The sequence below is a fragment of the Plasmodium vinckei genome (genome assembly GCF_900681995.1).
Source record: "Plasmodium vinckei vinckei genome assembly, chromosome: PVVCY_14".
Lineage (NCBI taxonomy): Eukaryota > Apicomplexa > Aconoidasida > Haemosporida > Plasmodiidae > Plasmodium > Plasmodium vinckei.
The window spans coordinates 2,311,334-2,330,274 of record NC_051306.1 but is presented as its reverse complement, the minus strand read 5'-3'; the positions used below and the strand labels follow the sequence as shown (position 1 = coordinate 2,330,274).

Genomic DNA, 18,941 nt, shown 5'->3' with positions numbered 1-18,941 from the left:
TATATTTTTTATATATGCTATATTTTTTTGCATTTTAATAAAATTGGTGAAAGCAAAACACAAAAGAATATACTATATAAGTACAAAGCATACATATCATTAAAACTTTTTTATTTAATTATTTTTTTTTTTTACAAAATTTTATATTTATTCGATAATTCATATAATATTTCTGAAAATATTTACATATAAAATATATGCAATGAATAATATACCTACACTGGATAATTTAAAATGATTAATAATACTATTTCATTTTAAATATTTTTTTTTTTGTTTTTCTTTTTTATATTCAAATACAATTTTCTCTTCCTTTCAATTTTCCCTATCCATTGATTATTTACAATAAATGGATATTGCTGATGTACTCCACAATTATAGAGTACGGCTTTTCGATGAGTTCGAAGAGAAAGATATTGAAACAAATCTAAATATAATCAAACAAAAATATGAAAGTAAATTAATATTTATTTTAAATCAAGTAAAGGATAAAATATCTTTGTATAAAAGCTGTGAAAAACCTTGTTTTTGTTCCTTATATCAAGATGGCTATTCTTGTCCCTGTGATAAACCTACTTCAACATATCAACAAAATGAAATAAATGAAGAAACAATAAATCAAAACAATATAGATGATGAAAAACAAACACAAGTTGATAATAAAAATGAAACCTCAGATAAAAAAAGAAAAAGAAATAATAATTATAATCAAAGTTACGACCAAAATGATGGAGAAACCAACTTAACAGAAAATAACAAAGATGAACAAACTCAAAACCCATTAAAAAAACAAAATATAAATCCAGACAAAATAAAAGATATACCCAACACAGATGATAATGATCAAAATGAACATGCCAAAATAAACATTTTAAATGCATTTATAAAAGTTGATGAAGATATAAAATTTTTAGATTCAAAAGATTTATTTTTTAATATACCTATAAAAAATAATTGCATTTTAAAAGATATATTTACAAGTATGACAAATGAAATTAAAAATAAAAGTTATCAAAATGTTTATAAATGTGCATATTTAGAATGCTACAAAAGAAATCAAATTAAAATTCAAAAACAAGGTTTCTGTTGTAACTTACAAACAAATTTTAAAAATATTATTAATTTTTATTTCACCAGTTTTATAGAACAGTTCTCATTATTTTATTTTGATTTTTTTTTATGTATAGTAAAAGGTGTAATAACAATCGAATCAGGAATTAATTATATTTCAAATGATTTAGCAACTTTACATCATGAACATTCCATGAAACTTAATCTTTCACTTTTCAAAATAACACCCGATACTAATGAAGTATCTGATGAACTAGATGAAAAATGTAATACCAATGTAGATGACACTTATTTGATTCTTCCATTTAAAGTTGTTTTATTAAACAGTTTTCAATACATATTTGAAATTGCACATCATCTACGTGAAAAACAAAATGATCTATATGCAAATTATAAAGATATTATATATCAATGTATTGTCATGTTAGAACAAAATAAAATTATATCATATAAAGATACTACTACTTATATAGAATGTAAAAATTTCGATAAAATAAATATATTCCCAAAGGAATTAAATAAACTTGTTACTAAATTAAAAACAAAAAATATGTACAGCATATCTATATATAACCTAATCAGAGAAAATGTTAATGGGTACTCTAAAATTATTTTTATATTAGAACAGTTTTTTGCAAACAATTTAGATTTCAATCGTGATCGATCAAAAAAAAATACTAGACTTACTTCCAAATTCTACTTAAAATATATGCTAAAAAGGAAAGCAAAAAAAAAGAAAAATGACCAAACAAATAACAAAAATGAACAAGATGTAAGTTGCCAAACAGATTTGTCTGACGATTTTTTAGCCTCTTCTGATTTGGACAACATCTCAGACTCATCATTGTTAGCAGTCTCGAATAATGGCACTAAAAAATCGAAGCAAAAAATAGACAAGAAAAAACGTGGCGAGTCGGGACATGACAAAGAAACATCCCATGAGTCTGCTACCCAAAACTCCCAATTTGAAAAAAAAAATAAAAAAATAAACTGCTCATCACTGAAAAGAAAATGGAAAAGACATCTAAATTGCTACTATTGTAATGATATAATAAAATTGAAGAAAGCCATTTTTAAAATTGCAGGATTACATAATTTGTGTCCTCGTAGAATAATATCAATACTCTTATTTTATTATGAACAAAATGTAAATAGCAAAAAACAACTTCTTCCATTATTTTATTTATATTCAAAAGAAAGTATAACAGATGTAATAATACTTGAACTGAAAATAAAAAATAATTATATTCAAGAAAATAATATAGAACAATTAGATAAATTAAAAGTTATATACAATAAAAATGGGGTTGAAGAAAATGAAAATAAATATTATTATCCAGAATTTTTATTAAATACTAATAAATTTTTTAGTTACAATTATTTTAAAATGTGTTCTATTTTAATTTTAAATGATCTATTAAATTTTAATATCTTTTATAATAATTTACTACCTAATGATATCTTATTAAAACACATTTTTTATGAACTGTACAGAAAATTTTATGACGATTATGATAACATGTTTTCAGATAAAGTTATTTCACTTTTTTATTATTATATCCCATATGATATTAATAAAATGTATGATATTTTTGAAACCCTTAAAACGGGTTCTGTTGATAAAAAAAATAAAAATTCCGATAAATCAAAGTCAACTAATTTAGATAATAAAACATCAAATGGTGCACAAAAAAATAATAACCCAGATTTATCTAAAACAAATAATGAAAGTCTTTACAATCATTCTAAAAGTTTAAATAAATTATTAGAAAAGATTGAAGATCCTCTTTCTATACATGATATTGTAGTTAATTATGCTTTAAATATGAACAATTCAGATTTAAAAAAAAAATATCAAAATGTTTTAGAGTCAAAAAATAAAGATGCTATAAATTATTATTTATATGATTCCTTAACTAATAATACACAAAGTAATGGAGACACATTTATAAAAATGTATATAGAAAGAGAAATTAAAATAAGAGAAGAATCTATAAATTCAAAATATTTATTATATAATAATGCACATAATTATTTATTCTTAGAAGAAGATCATTATTTTCTTGTTTTAAGTCGTTTATTCTTTATGATTAATCAAAAATTTCTATTTTTATCAACATTAATAGATTTAAATGCTTGGACATTTGTTACAACTCTACTTAATCATATGACTACCCTTAATTCAAATCCATTTATGAATTATTTTGTTACTAGATCATTTGCTCATCTTCTTAATTATCTTTTAATTCCTTTGAAAAATAATCTAGATAGTATCAAAACAAAAAAAACAATAAAAAATAATTCTTGTTTCTTTTGCAAATTAAACATAAATTCGTTGGATCTTGTCGGATACAATTCTATTAAGACTATCAGACAAAATAAAAAGTATCTTCAAAACTTATTTAAAAATGAAAAGACAATAAAAATAAAAAAAATAAAAGTAAAACAACTAATCAAATTATATACATCGAATTATAAGTTATTTGCTATACAAAATGAAGAAAAAAATAACATAAATACAAACATAACTATAGACAATGATCGTATATCCATTTCAGTAAAAAAAAAAAAAAAAATTAATTTAAAAAACACTCATTTTCCATTACAAAAGTTTTTTATCCTATCAACAGAACCATCAAAACAGTTACCAGACATTCATGATAAATCAAATGATAGTGAAACAAAACAGGATACCCTTCCTATATTACTCAATCCCGATTTAAAAACAAAAGAAGTAATAAGAAATAAGCAAGAATATTTAAGGGAAATCCAAACTATGGATGAATTTTTCAATACATTTTTACCACTCTTAAAATATCTAGGATATTTTACCTACATATATAATGACCTACAACAAAGTGTTTTAAAAATCTTATTAAAATATGTAGAAGTAATGATAAAAAAAGATAATAATAATGAAAGTCAAGCTGAACAAATAGATAGGTTACATCCAAATTTTTATTCCTATTTAAACTTTTTCTTTTTATCTTTAAATAATAATTGTGAAGAAATAAATGAAAATCTAATCAATATACAACTATGGGATATATTAAAATTAATACCTGTCTCAACACGATATAAAATATATTTCAATTTTTATAATCTAATTGATAAACAAAAGAAGGATATCATTAGATATAAAAACCAAATTGTTATACCAGATGAATTATCTAGTGAAAATTGTGAAAATGAGGAAAATAATGAAAACAAAACAGATGACATTATATTAGAACATGATAATAGTGAGGGCCCACATTTTATAACTCTCTCAACAAATTCAATCTATTTCTTCTCCTTATTTAATTTTGAACTAATTAAAACAAAAATAAGAAAAATAATAAAAAGAGCTACAGCAGATATATTAAAAGATAGACAAAATACAAAAGTTAAAAATATGCTATCCGAATTTAATTTTATAATTAATAGAAATCCATTTGTTGGTGCTGAAGTTATTTTACAACAATGTGAACTATTTGATAATAATATGATTATAACTTTAACTGAATCTATTAAACATATTCATTTATTTTCAAGTGATATTTTTTTATATAAAATTATAGAAAAACAACAATTATTAAATGTTAATACTTTTAATTTAAATAAACAAAATAATATGAACAGTTCAGAATTTTTTGTTGATAATGTTTTTAGACCTAAAAAATTAATAAATCTATCATTAGTTAGTGCAATATTTATGTCAAAACATCCATCTGTTGAATTTTATCCATTACTTATATCAACATTAAAAAGAATCTTTTCAGAAATGCATACATCAGATGAATTATTCTTAAGACGCCTTCCATCAAGTACCAAAATGGGACATCCTAATTATGATGAACAAACTGATGAAGACGATAAAATAATAGTATTAAAGGCACATAATAAAAAATACCCAGATTTAATGAGTGGATATATATTCGATTTAGAGTATATTCAAAAACTTATCGAAATATATGGTGGAACTAGTGCCTATGTAGAAGTACATGCATTAAACGACGATCAATTAGATGCACAAGGTGGTTTTAGACACCTTAAAAAAGAAGTTATGGTTATTGAAAATGATTTAGATATGAATATTAATAATACAGAATATGAATATATTGAAAAAAATCAAATTGAAAATGATAAATTAAAATCAGAATGTATTTCATATGCATCTAAAGTATTATTAAATCCTAATATTATTTATTTAATTTTTTTTATCTTATCAAAATTAAAACATGAATATTTATATGATAGTAATACGTATAATCTAAAAAATCTTTCATCAATAGTTGATCAAACACATGCTATCCTTCTACAATACATTGACTTTCTACAATCCAACTCAACTCCTAAACTTTATATTTCACTTATTCCAAATATTATCACTATATTTCAATTTTTCGATATCTCTCAAGCCTTTCAAATTGTCCGATTTTCCTTCCCATTCTTCGATCAAAACAGCAGTCATAATGATAGCCATAACGACAGTCATAACATCAATCATAACGACAGCCATAACATCAATCATAACGACAGCCATAACGACAACCATAATGACACCCATAATGAACTAGATGTAGAAAGCGAGCATGAATATGATTCGGAAGCAGAACAAGAAACAGATGCATGGACAAATGTTATGATGCCAATCGTTGAGAAATATATAACTATAGAAAACTTAAACGGAATCAATATTAAATTTTATTTAATTTATTGGAGATTACACATATCAGATATTTATGTTCCCCATAAACAATATCAAAAAGTAGTAGACAACTTTGATATGCTTATAAATAATTTAGAGAAATATTTTATTGATAATAAAAAGAATGAAGATATAAATTGGATACATAAAAAAATAGAAAAACTAAATGTTAGAAAATCAAAAATAAAAAATGAATATGAAAATCATATAATTCATACAAAAAAAATTAAAAAAAAATTATCACATATAATAGAACATTGGGTAGATCCAGAAGAAATTGATTTTAATACATTTACTTCTTTTGTTAAATGTTTAATTGCACCAAGAATATTAAATAGTGAAAAAGATTCCTTATTTTGTTCAAAATTTATACAAGTATTAATAGAATTTTCTACACCTCTTTTTAATTTATGTACATTAGTTCAAGTCTTAACTAAAATGTTAATTCCTCTTATAAATACATGTACAGAAAAAGAATCACTAAATGTTGGAATATTTTTTAACGACCTATTCTCATATTTATATATATTATGTGATGATGTCAAATATTTTAATAACATATCTAATAATAATCCATGTTTTAGTAATACTTTAAATTTTGAATCGAAGGATACTATTGATCATTCATCAATTATTCAAAAAGTTTATAAATGGGAAAATTATATTATTGCATTACTTTTTGAAAATAATAACAATGATGAAAAAACTTGGATTAATTATAAATCAATAGTTGTATTTTTATTTAGATTAGTTAATTCATTTCCATACTCATCACAAATTAAAGACTCTATAATAACTCATCTACAAAACTTACAAGATATTTCAAAAGCTCAAGGATGGAAAGATATATTAATTTCAATCACCAGTCTAAAACAAATAATGGAAAAAAACAAGTATGCCCTTAAAATTTTTCAAATTATATTCCTGCATATTCCTATATACTCCTATATATTTTCATTCTTTTTGTTTACCTTGATATGCCTGTTCATTTTTTACATTTTTTACACCCCTTTCCTACGCAGAAAACAGCCTGGCATGGAAAAAAAAGAAGAACATGAAACAAAACCACAAGAAACCAAGGCCAAGCCACCAAAGACAAATGGTAATCACTCACAACTTTTTATACAAACTTCAAACTTATTCTTCTCTCTATTTAATAAGTTCCTATGTATATACATACTACCATTCTTTCCCTATTTTTATTTCCTTACTATGCAGAAACGCCACAAAAATCAGATTCAAATGCAACTATGACTCCATTTAACACATCTCGTCCTCCTCACACAAATCCGAATCCTCATTTTATACCAGTGGCAAAGAATATTTACAATCCAAGTAAGAATAAATTAACTTCACATTTTTTAAAAGTTAAAAAAAATGCAAAATAATAATAGTACCACTATAATAGTAATAGCCTATTTAATATCCCTACTACCTATTCATTCACTTTTATATTCTTATCATGTTATTTTTTACTTTTGATTTTTTAGACATGCATCCTGTAATGCCAAACGCCCCCAATCTACCTCCAAAGCCATTTATGAAAGAAAATTTTAATAAAATCCCTCCACCTCAAGACCCAAATAAATACATGTTAAAAAGAAGATATCGTTATTTTTAATGTTTAATTAATTTTTTTTTGTTTTATGTTTTACATATATATATGTATTGTGTCGAAATAAATACTAAGTTTTTATATTTTTTTATGGCATAACAAAGCAAAAACAAACTAAAAAACTATAAAATTTTAAAACTCTTCTTATTTTTTAAATACCCATATAAATTCTGTATCATATAAAAGATTGTCCCTTACATATTGCCATAATATCGATATATATTCTAGCTAATATTTTTTAGCACATATTTCTATATATTCATGCATTTATAGAGAATAGCTAGCAGCATATATAAGTATCCCCATACAAAGTATAAAGATACTAAGTGTGATACACATCCTTACATGATCATTAACTATGTGTTATTTTCATTATTAATAGTATATTCGTTGGGAAATATGCTCGCTTTCTTTTGTATTTTTTTTTTGTTTGGCTAGTCAACACCTTAAATAAATTCCCTATTCATATTACACACAACGATACCTAAATGAAGCCAGAAAATATCAAGACCTTTTCAAATATAAGAAAATGTATATAAAAAATGAATATAATAGAAAACGATATAACATAATTTTTAATAAAAAAATTATTTTTTCAAAATTTCCTTAATACATTATTACCAATCATAGGTACCATATTCAATATGAAAAAAAACATGATAATAATTAAATTTTAAAATAATAATAACAAAAGTTTTTATTTGATTAATATTTTTTTCTTTATTAAGACTAGTATATATACACATTCATATAATATATCTATATCCATTATATGCCTATTGATATTTTAAACTATTATAATTACTCTCTTTTTCCATTTCATAGTAATTTTAACTTTTTTTTTTTTTATCTGTCCCTTATCTACACCTCTTATTATACAACACTTTGTTTTATTTTAATTACAAAAATGTTCTAATTAATTTAAAAAAAAATTAAATTAAGATAAAAAGTTCGATAATTATTTCATCACAGATTAAGGCTATTAAATATGCTTTATATTGCTACCTATTTTACTGAATAATAATTTTTTTTTTTTTGGAAAATTGTATTTTGCTACTAAGCCATTTGTTGTAAACACTATTATGAATTTTTTTGAAGCACCTCATCGAAGATACTTAAATCAAAATTAAATTATATTAGAAGTAAAATAAAATAACATAACCAGTAAAGAATTGGCAACTTGGTTTATGGCAAAAAAAAAACAATAAGCCCATTTACTCATTTCATGCATTCTTTATTTGTAAGTAATATATTTTTTTTATTTTAAAATGTAATCCATAATTCTATGTATTGACTATACAATATTTTCAGCATGTCGAAAAAAGTATAACGGGTATAAAAAAAAAATACGAGATTAATATTAGATGAGTAATATGCAACTAAATATATTGCAACCATATGTTTATGCATGTATCATTTTATTTATTTATTTGCTTACTTATTTATTTGCTTGCTTATTTATTTTTTTGCTTATTTACTTATATTTTTCTCCTTTCTTATTCAGTCCATTGTTCATGAGACATGTTGTAAGTTTGACAATATTTCGATCGACCCTTTTAGCACAAATTAATAAATTTGCTAATATATAAATAACATATATATGTGTGTATTATAATTAAAAATAAGCCCAAATATTTTCTTCTTTTTTAATATGCACACATGCACATATCTTTTTTTTTTTTCCTTTTAAAATCGACAAACCTACAAAAATAATTAAATATCGTCTGAATGTATCGTAATAATATATTCAAGAAAAATATAAAATTAAGAAATAATAATAACTTTAATATTTTTTAATATTTTCTATCAAAAAAAAATAATAATACCATACCCTTTTAGTAAATTTTTTAGAATATGGCTATAATGCCAACTTGTTCATTTTAAATAAACCATTATATCCACATATAAACAATATATAATATATATATGAAACATATGCTAAATGTATATGTGTGTAATTTTACTAGTACACTATATAAACTAGTATGAAAAGCCATATGGTTATCCCTATATTTTTGTAGATATACATTTATGTTGCATATATATATGTTTACGTATAATTCATCTCTTATCAATTTGTTTATTTATTAAACAATGCTAAATTTAATTGTCCCTTAAAATATTTATATTTCCATTAAGCCAATAAATAATACACATTTTTTTGTGTACATATATAACACCAATAGTTGTAAACAACATATTTAATATGCAACCAAAGTGAAGAATATATCAAATAAAAAAAAGTGCTACACAACTTATTTCTTCTCAAATTTATATCTACAAGTTGATATGAATATATTCCCTTTTTTATATTAAGCCCCTTCTTATATATACATATGCGTACTTATGTTTGTGTGATAAATCATTAAAATATATATGTATATGTTTATCACTATTTTGATTTTACATATATAATATAAATGTTTAGTACCTATTTTAGTAACCTTGCAAAATATATTTATTTTATATACACTATTGCAACAGAATTTTCCGGTGTTGTTAAATTAAATAAATTAAACAGCATGTATTACCGCATATATTTTATAAAAAATATCCGTATGCCATATTAATTTCTTATAACTATATCTGAATTATATACTTCCATATTTTATATATATGAAAAACAAAATGGCATTTTAATATATTCAACTTTTATATGCACACATACATAGCTTGTTCTTTTAATTATATAATGAATTATTCAGGATATTTTATTTTTAAATATTTACAACACATACAAAATGTTACTATACCCGTATACATAGGGTTTAAAACCTTTTAAGAAATATATTTTTAAGTAAATAATAAATATCCATATTTGTCTACATATATATAGTTCATTATTGTGGCATATGCACATTTCATTTTTCCATTCTTTTTTTATCATATATTAATTTATATATGAAATACTTGTCTTCATATTTATTTGTTTGTATCTTACGTATTTTGTAACTTGGATTTTGAAATGGTTGTTTAAATATTTTATCTTCTACATACTTTAACGTTTTTTTATCGCACAAATTAATTGCATATAATACATATCTAACCTATTTTTAATCTCATCAACATATTTAAATTGTTCTATCTCTATATTCTTATATATTAATACATGTTGGAACATTTTCAATATATTCCCTACGTATATATTAAAACAATTGGATATTATTAATTATTAATTAATATTAACAATATACCATTTTTTGGCCTTTCAATTTTCATTTTTTTGTCATATTATATTTTTCTTAAACTGAGAAAGTATACATATATATATGTTTGTCGACCCATACATGCGTAGGTCTCATATCTATACACTTTTAAAATATGCAACAACCATATATTTCTACAAAGTGTTTATACAGCTACATATTTATAACTAATTTATTTCTTTAATATCGATCACACAGAACTAATTAAAACGCATGCTTATTGTTGTCATCCTAAAATATGTGCATATATATATTCAGACAAATTATAATACAAAAAAAGTATAACATTTAAACAGTATATTAAGCAAAAAAAACATGTCTTCTTTTTTTTTTAATAAAATATGTACTCATTTTTTTTATGAGCAATATGTAAATAAGACTACACATTTAATTTGATCCATATATGCGTACAATTGTCTTTTATTTCTTATACATATTTATGCACCTATACATATTCTCATTAAAATAGTGCGCATTTTATTTTTCAGTATTTTCTTAATTCCCTATTTTATTTCATTACTCCCATTTCTTTCGTTTCACATATACCCCCACTTTAGATTCAAAATGAAAAAATCCAAATCAGAGATAACTCCATCCAAAAATAATAAATCTGACACCCCTGCGGATTCAAAAGATGAAAAGGATTCCACCTCAAAATATCCCACATCTACTATACCAAATGAATTAGTTGACTATGTTTATTTTGTAAATTATAGAGCAGTAGTTGTAAAAACAAAACATTATTATGCAACTCAAAATTCTTATGTTCTTTTTGGAGATGTATTTAAAATATATAATTTAAAAGGAGAAATAAAAAAAATTCATGCGTTTTTTCCAGGGGATCAAAATAATCTATCAGATACTTTAATCATGTTAAAAACAACAATTATAGCTGTTACTACATCTAAAGCAGAAGCATTAAGAGTTGCTGATGAAATAGAAATGATCTGCAAAATATGCCATAAAAAAAGAAAAGCAACCAAATTCTCTATAGAAGGATTTCTAAGAAAAGTAAGATGTGACACATGTAGAGTCAAACCAAAACATTATATAAACAAAAATAATACAAACAATAATAATAATACAAAACAAAAAAATAATAATTATAAAAATGAAACCATTCATGATTCTATGCAATCAAAAAAAAATTGTATATCATGTAATACCATCACAGATAATTATTCAAATAATTATAATAATAATAATAATTCCAGATTAAATTTAAATACTAATAAAAATATGACAAACTCTAACAATGAAAATCGTCACAATGCTAATTCAAATAACATTCAAGATAAAATAAATATCACCAATTATCTAAATGATGGTAATACAATTACTATTAATAATAATATGAATAAAGAACATGCTTGTCAATATAATACAAAATATAACAATAACAACAATTCAATACCAAAAAAATTCTGTTACACTAATAATATTGAATCATATAATGCATCTGCATTATTATGTGATAATAATATTAACACAAATGATTCAGGTTCTAATAAGTCCATTAATAATCTAAATGATTATAAAAATAAAGATGAAGTTGTTAATATGATTGTTGAACTTATCAAATATATATCTTGGATGCAAAAAGCTTTAATAAAAGCAACTAAAGGAAATTACTCAATAGATAATTCAGAAATAAATATTGATAAAATTTCACAAATTATTTATTCAGCTCAATTATTGTGTAATAAATTGTTAAGACAAAAATCTTTATTAGACATATCCAATAATAATAATACACCCAGTATGACTTCTTTATTACCTTACTACAATACACAAAGTAATAATCTTACAATGGAAAATGCCCCCAATTCAGTTAATACATCTAGCACTGCAACTTCCTCTAATACTGCAACCACATCTGCTGGTAATGGAAATGATGCCACTATCAAGTCCAAATACTCAAACTTGTATGCCCAAAAAATGAATACTATAAACAAACACAATGAAATAAATAATACAAATGCAAACTCTGCAACCATATTTACCAATTTTATTAATCAAAATAGTTTAGCAACACCAAATAGTACAACAAACATAACTAGGAATACTCGAAACTGCATTTTAAATAATCACAGTAATAATAATAACACAATAGAAGGAAGTGAACAATATACTAGTAATAATAATAATACAACATCAAATAATGGAAATACAAATTGTTCAGAAAATTCAAACACTAGTACAAATGATAATAATAGTATAAATGAGATAAATGATAAAAAATCAAGAAATAATAAAAGCATAAATAATAAAATAATAAATGATATTGAAACAACAGATAATATTAATAATAATAATATCAATACAAATAATCATACAGATATAAATAGTATGAACAATATAAATAATAATTTAGAAATAGATAATATTAATACTTATAATAATCTTAATTGTACTGTTATACCATATCATACAAATAATTGCCAAGTTAATTGTTTGACATCTTTACAATCAGATAGAAATTATACTAGATTAAACCCTTTTATTAAAAATGAAAATAATTACTTATGCTTAAATAATAAAAATAATGATTTTTCAAATATAGTTACTTCAAAAAATAATTATTATAATGATAAACAAGATATTGTATTTTCAGCCTTGTCTAAACAATACAATTCAAATATTTCATTTTCAAATATTAATAACACTGTTTCGAATTTTTACAAAGCGGTTGCAAAAAATTATAACATTGGAGATACTATTTTAAACTTTGAAAAGTAACCAATATTTCTACCCATTTCTATCATTTCCCATTTTTATATTACCACTTTTTAAGGGGAAAGTTTACATACTTAGATATGCCCATTAGTCAATTTTTTTTTTAGTTGGCTAGCTATTTTTTTTTCCGCCAACTTAACCCCTATTATACTTTACAAATTGGCTTTTCTTATTTCATCCGAATAACTTAACCATTTAAAAAAATATATAAAAGCAACGATCATAATATGCTTGGCTTATAATAGTCACAAATTTATCTCTACAAATGTATGGAAATTATATATATATGCACACATATATTATACTCCATTCCTTTTCTACATATAGCATTTATTTTTCTCTAATTTATGAGCATTACACCTACACATGCATGCAATACATGTATACATATCTCGTTATATTTACAATTTACAACATACACGGATGAGACTTTTCTTTAAAATGGTTTGTACCATGAAAACTTATATTTAATAAATTTTTCAGTTTTTATTTTTATTGAAATATGCTAAAAAAACGAACACATTAATCAGAAAAATGACCAAACAAGCACTCAATATGTCTAACTACAACTATAAAAGCCCTATCTTCATTTTTCTTTTATTCGTTAAACAATTAAATTCTTTAAGACAAATTTATTTACTTATATATGCGTAAAGGGGCTAAAAAACATTTATATAAAATTCAAATAAAAATATCATGATATATATTAAAAATGTCTTCCAAAAAAAAAAAAAAAAAAATATGCCAACCATTTCAAAAGAAAAAAACTACTTAAATTATCAAAAATATAATGGTTGTACATATTATTTTATTTGGATTTTTATAATATTTCCCCCTTTTATATCATTATATTTCATTTATTATTATGTAGAAAAAAATATATATATTAGCATACGCATTTAGCTTATTTTATTGCATTTTTACTCCATTTTAAAAATGCAGCATTAAGGTAAAAAATGTGAGTCATACCCACAAGAACATTAAAAATGTCATATACACATATATATGTACTAAAAAACATAATAAATAATTTAAAAAAAAATAAAACATAATAATTTATTAGCATGATTGCAAAAAAAGGAAAAAACATGGGATGATATATCGATAGAACAACGTGGTAAATATATACTAAAATAACAAGTATATTAATTTGCTGTACAAAATATATAAACATTTAAAAAAAATTATATGTGCATATATAATAAAAAAAATCCGTAACGAGTAAACAATAAAAACGAAAAAAAACACTTTCTTTCCACCACTTAACATGGACCAACAACAATCACCACTCAAAATAAAATTAAAGGAAAATATACTGTACTCATCAAACCCAATATTAAGCGAAGATGAGATAGCGGATTTTGTTTCCTCTATGAATACACAAAGCACAGGAAAAAATGATCAAAATAATTACAGAGAAAAATATAATCAAGTTAAAAAAATCGAACTTGCTAGCTTAAATATTAATGATTGGGGATTGTCTATTCTTATTCCCTGTATATTAAGGAGTAAAAATATTGTTTCTTTAAATTTATCAAATAACAATTTAACAAATGTGAGAAAATTATTTTTAAATATATTTACCTGACTGTTAATAAATTTTTATCAATTTAATTTTATAATATATTATTTACATGATTTGTTCATATATTTATAGTCTCCGTTGTTATATTTTACATAATTATTCTTTCCCTTTTTTCACACACAAAAGGATGGAGCAAATAAACTCTCTCAATGTTTTCAGTATCTTCCATTTCTCAATGAATTAAATTTATCTAATAATTCTATAGGACCAGAAGGTGGAATAAATATAATTGAAAACCTTTTTTCATTCACCTCAAATTGTGAAATTGATCATTTTTCAAATAATAAATTAATAAAAAATGAAATTACTACTTTAGCTAGCCATTCTACAAATAATGTTAAAAAAAATTATATATCAAATAATAGTAACAATAAAATATATGATCTTGATTTGTCAGACAATTTTTTAGGACCTAATTTTCTTTTACGCCTGACACAAATACTTGAATGTAGTACCAAAACTAATAGTGACACTAATGGCTCTATTAAATATAAACTAAAACTTAAAAATATAGGAATAGACAGTTTAAGTATTTTTTCATTTTTTAAAAATTGCACCCACGTTGAAATATTAGATATATCTGAAAATAAATTAAGTTCACCATCATTTTGTAAAGATATTGAAATTTTATTTAAAAATCAGACAAACATAACAGAACTACATATATCCGATATATGTAACAATAGTTGTAAAACTTCACGATATAATAATTATGGGAATGAAATATTCTTAACATTAATAAAATATTTACATGATATCAAAAATTTAAAAATATTATCTTACACTAATAATAATATAAATGATGAATCATTTGAACAATTTTGCTTTTTTCTTAAAAATAATATAAATAATAAAATTAAAGAAATCAATTTATCAAATAATTTTATATCAAATTTAGATATATTAAATGAAGCATTAAAAAATAATCAAACATTAAACATTATTAATTTATCTAAAAATAACTTAACAGATAAAAATATTAAATTATTTACTTATAATACATTATCAACTAATTTAAATATATATGATATATCCTTTTCTTTTAATAAATTAACAAACCTATCTTGTCATTATATTTCTGATGCTTTGCTAGCACAATCTAGACTCATAAAAAAAAACATCAAATTAAGTTACATAAATAATAAAAAATTGTCTAGCTCTATCTTAAAATCGCCATTTCCAACAGAGTCACACCAAATAGATGAACATACAAATTATCAAAGTTGTGAAGAAACCACATTGCCCAACAATGAAAATAGTATAAAAATACTAATATCAAATAGGCATAAAGATGAAAATATATTTTTTTCATGTATTGGAAATATAAGCTTTAATAGAGCTACTGAAACAACTAAAAATTATTTTATTCAAAAAAATAGAAGAATTTTAATATATGATAAAAACGAGGCTTTTTTTAATTCTAATCATAATTTTTCTATTAATTGTTTTAAAGGATTAAAGTTTTTGGATTTATCAGGTTCTTCTATAAACAATGAAGGAATATCTTTTCTTATGAAGCCATTAAATAAACCTTACTGTCCTCTAGAATTTTTAGATATCTCGTCTTTTCAAAGATTAAATGATAATACATATCAAACACTTACAAGTTTAGTGTCAAATAAAAAATATCAATTTATAAATAACACATCTCGTATTTTTAAACATTTGCCTTTAATTATTCGAGGAATACCACCAGCCACTATTCAACTAAATGATACTGATGATAATATAGATGAAGAAAACACAGGTTTAAAAAAACAAAATATGTACACATCTCCATAAATATATTTAACCAAAACACTAGCATTAGTTGATCAAATTATTTCATTTTATCTTATCTTATTTTATTTATTTTTCATAAATATAGCTTCAATTATCGGCATTGTATTATATGTAACTATTTTCTCTCTCTTTTTAGACGATTTAATCTTCTTTTTTTTTTTTCATACATTTTTAGAGTCAACATGGTGGAATTATAAAGAAGGGGAATGATGAAAAAAAAAAGTTATCATTTTTTATCAAAATTTGTTAACCATATATACCTAAATATTACATAAATTTGTCAACAATTCTATAAGATATATAAAATGTATATATATGCATGCATTTTTCAATAATCACATCAATTTATATTATAAAAAATCATATATATCGGAGAAAATAATTTACACTCATTATATTTTAACTTAATATAATTAATTTTTTTTGTGGTATTATTTTGTTTTATTTCTAAAAAATATATTACTGTTGCAATTTTACAAATCTTAGTGACAAGCTTGTTGATATGTAAAAAGGCTTTTATCATTCCGTATTCCTATATATAGAAGGATTTAGCAATTATCTATATTTCATATCAAAAGATTGGTTTGCAATTTTTGTAATTATTATTCAATATTCTTAGTATATCACTTATTTGACTATATATATGTATATGATGCACGTCGTTTGCATTATACCAAGGGCCCTATAAATACATTAATGCGTGCCACAATATTTATATTTTATATAATGTTTTTTTTGCAATACATTTTAACTAAGGAAAGGTCTAATAAACTACTTTTTGATGCTTTTTTTATAAATAATATTTTTAAACATAATTCGACAAAAAACATATATACCTTCAAAAAAAAATATAAAACATTTTCAACAAATAATTCCATAAATAAAATGGGAGATAATAACAACCCTTTTGTAGCAGTGTATGTAACAACCCCAACCAAGGAAGTTGCAGAATCGGTACGTATATATATAAAAAACTGAGACATTAAAAATACATACCTTATGCTATTGCACACATTATCATAACATACAATTTTCGTATGTACGTTCAGAAGAATTTAAAACAAATAACCATTATAATTCCACATTTTACATTAACGTTCATAATTTTATGCACATATTTTTATTATAGATATCTAATATATTGTTAAATGAGAAATTAGCTAGCTGCATAAATATAATTCCCGGAATACTTAGTCTATATCATTGGAAAGGCGAAATAGCGGTATCAAAAAATGCACAAAATAAAACTAAAATCAAATAAAAAAGTGTAATAACTAAAGGAGGCATCACTTTTTATCTCCTTGTACTTTCAAGTTGTAATTATTTTTTTTCTTATATATTTTTTGAAAAATACATATAATTTCATTCCTAACTTATTTTTTTCCAAATATGTTTTTATTTGCATCCTCCTATAATGCCTTCATAAAAATACAATACCCAATAACAGAAAGATAACGAATTCTTAATGATGATTAAAACAAAAAAACATTTATTCGACCAAATTGTGAAGACTGTAAAATCAAATCATCCCTATGAAGTGCCCGAGGTACATATTCTACATTATAAGGAAAAATAATAAAATGAAAAAAAAATCGAAAATGTCTATTTTATTCCTCCTAATTTTATCTTTTTTTCTTTTCAAGGTAATCTCTGTCCCAATCCAACAAGGAAGCAGTGTAAGATTTTGCATTTATACACAAAATATTTGAAAACATATTTTTAACTTTTAAAAAGGACTGCACATATATTATGATATATTTACATATCCCAAATATATACATGCACATGTAAATGTGCCATTACAATTCGATTGCAATAATAAATTTATAATAAATTATATATTTTTTATTCAATTGAAATGATTTAAAAAAAATCGTATATAATTAAAAAATTTTATATTTATGTGTTATGGGCGTATAACAATTTGCGTATGCATACCCATATATATTACAGACATTTAAAAAAAAAAATTATATTTTCAATTTTCCTTACAAAAATATAAAACATTTTCCTTAGGACTATCTAAATTGGATATCGAATTCGGTTAAACCTGATGAAACTGACGAAAAAAAATAAGCAAAATATATTGACAAAAAATAAAATAAAAATTGATAAAGCATATATTTTTTGACGTGTTTTTTTAATTTATTTAAAATGTAAAATTTGTGTACTTTTAATTTTTATAAATTTTTGACATACTTAAACATGTGTAAAAATATGTTCGTTGGATTTTTGTAAATTTAAAGAACAGAGTTT

The 18,941-nt window shown here is 22.6% G+C and overlaps 4 protein-coding genes across 4 annotated transcripts; all 4 read left to right on the top strand.

The window, feature by feature from the left end:
* Positions 1-349: 349 nt before the first annotated feature.
* Positions 350-7,382, top strand: PVVCY_1406480 (THO complex subunit 2, putative; the record flags this gene model as incomplete). The annotated part of the gene is made up of 4 exons (XM_037634918.1): positions 350-6,654; positions 6,784-6,863; positions 6,980-7,096; positions 7,252-7,382. 4 exons carry the CDS (start codon positions 350-352, stop codon positions 7,380-7,382), a joined length of 6,633 nt encoding a protein of 2,210 aa, XP_037490956.1.
* A 3,764-nt stretch (positions 7,383-11,146) lies between these two features.
* PVVCY_1406470 (conserved Plasmodium protein, unknown function) lies at positions 11,147-13,321 on the top strand (the record flags this gene model as incomplete). The annotated part of the gene is made up of 1 exon (XM_008624387.1): positions 11,147-13,321. One exon carries the CDS (start codon positions 11,147-11,149, stop codon positions 13,319-13,321), a length of 2,175 nt encoding a protein of 724 aa, XP_008622609.1.
* Positions 13,322-14,585: 1,264 nt separating this feature from the next.
* Positions 14,586-16,895, top strand: PVVCY_1406460 (leucine-rich repeat protein; the record flags this gene model as incomplete). The annotated part of the gene is made up of 3 exons (XM_008624388.2): positions 14,586-14,873; positions 15,030-16,650; positions 16,861-16,895. The coding sequence occupies 3 exons, from the start codon at positions 14,586-14,588 to the stop codon at positions 16,893-16,895; spliced, it is 1,944 nt and encodes a 647-aa protein (XP_008622610.2).
* Positions 16,896-17,381: 486 nt separating this feature from the next.
* On the top strand, positions 17,382-18,761 carry PVVCY_1406450 (cutA, putative; the record flags this gene model as incomplete). Its single annotated transcript, XM_008624389.2, has 5 exons — positions 17,382-17,639; positions 17,815-17,907; positions 18,133-18,231; positions 18,329-18,361; positions 18,702-18,761. 5 exons carry the CDS (start codon positions 17,382-17,384, stop codon positions 18,759-18,761), a joined length of 543 nt encoding a protein of 180 aa, XP_008622611.2.
* Positions 18,762-18,941: the final 180 nt, after the last annotated feature.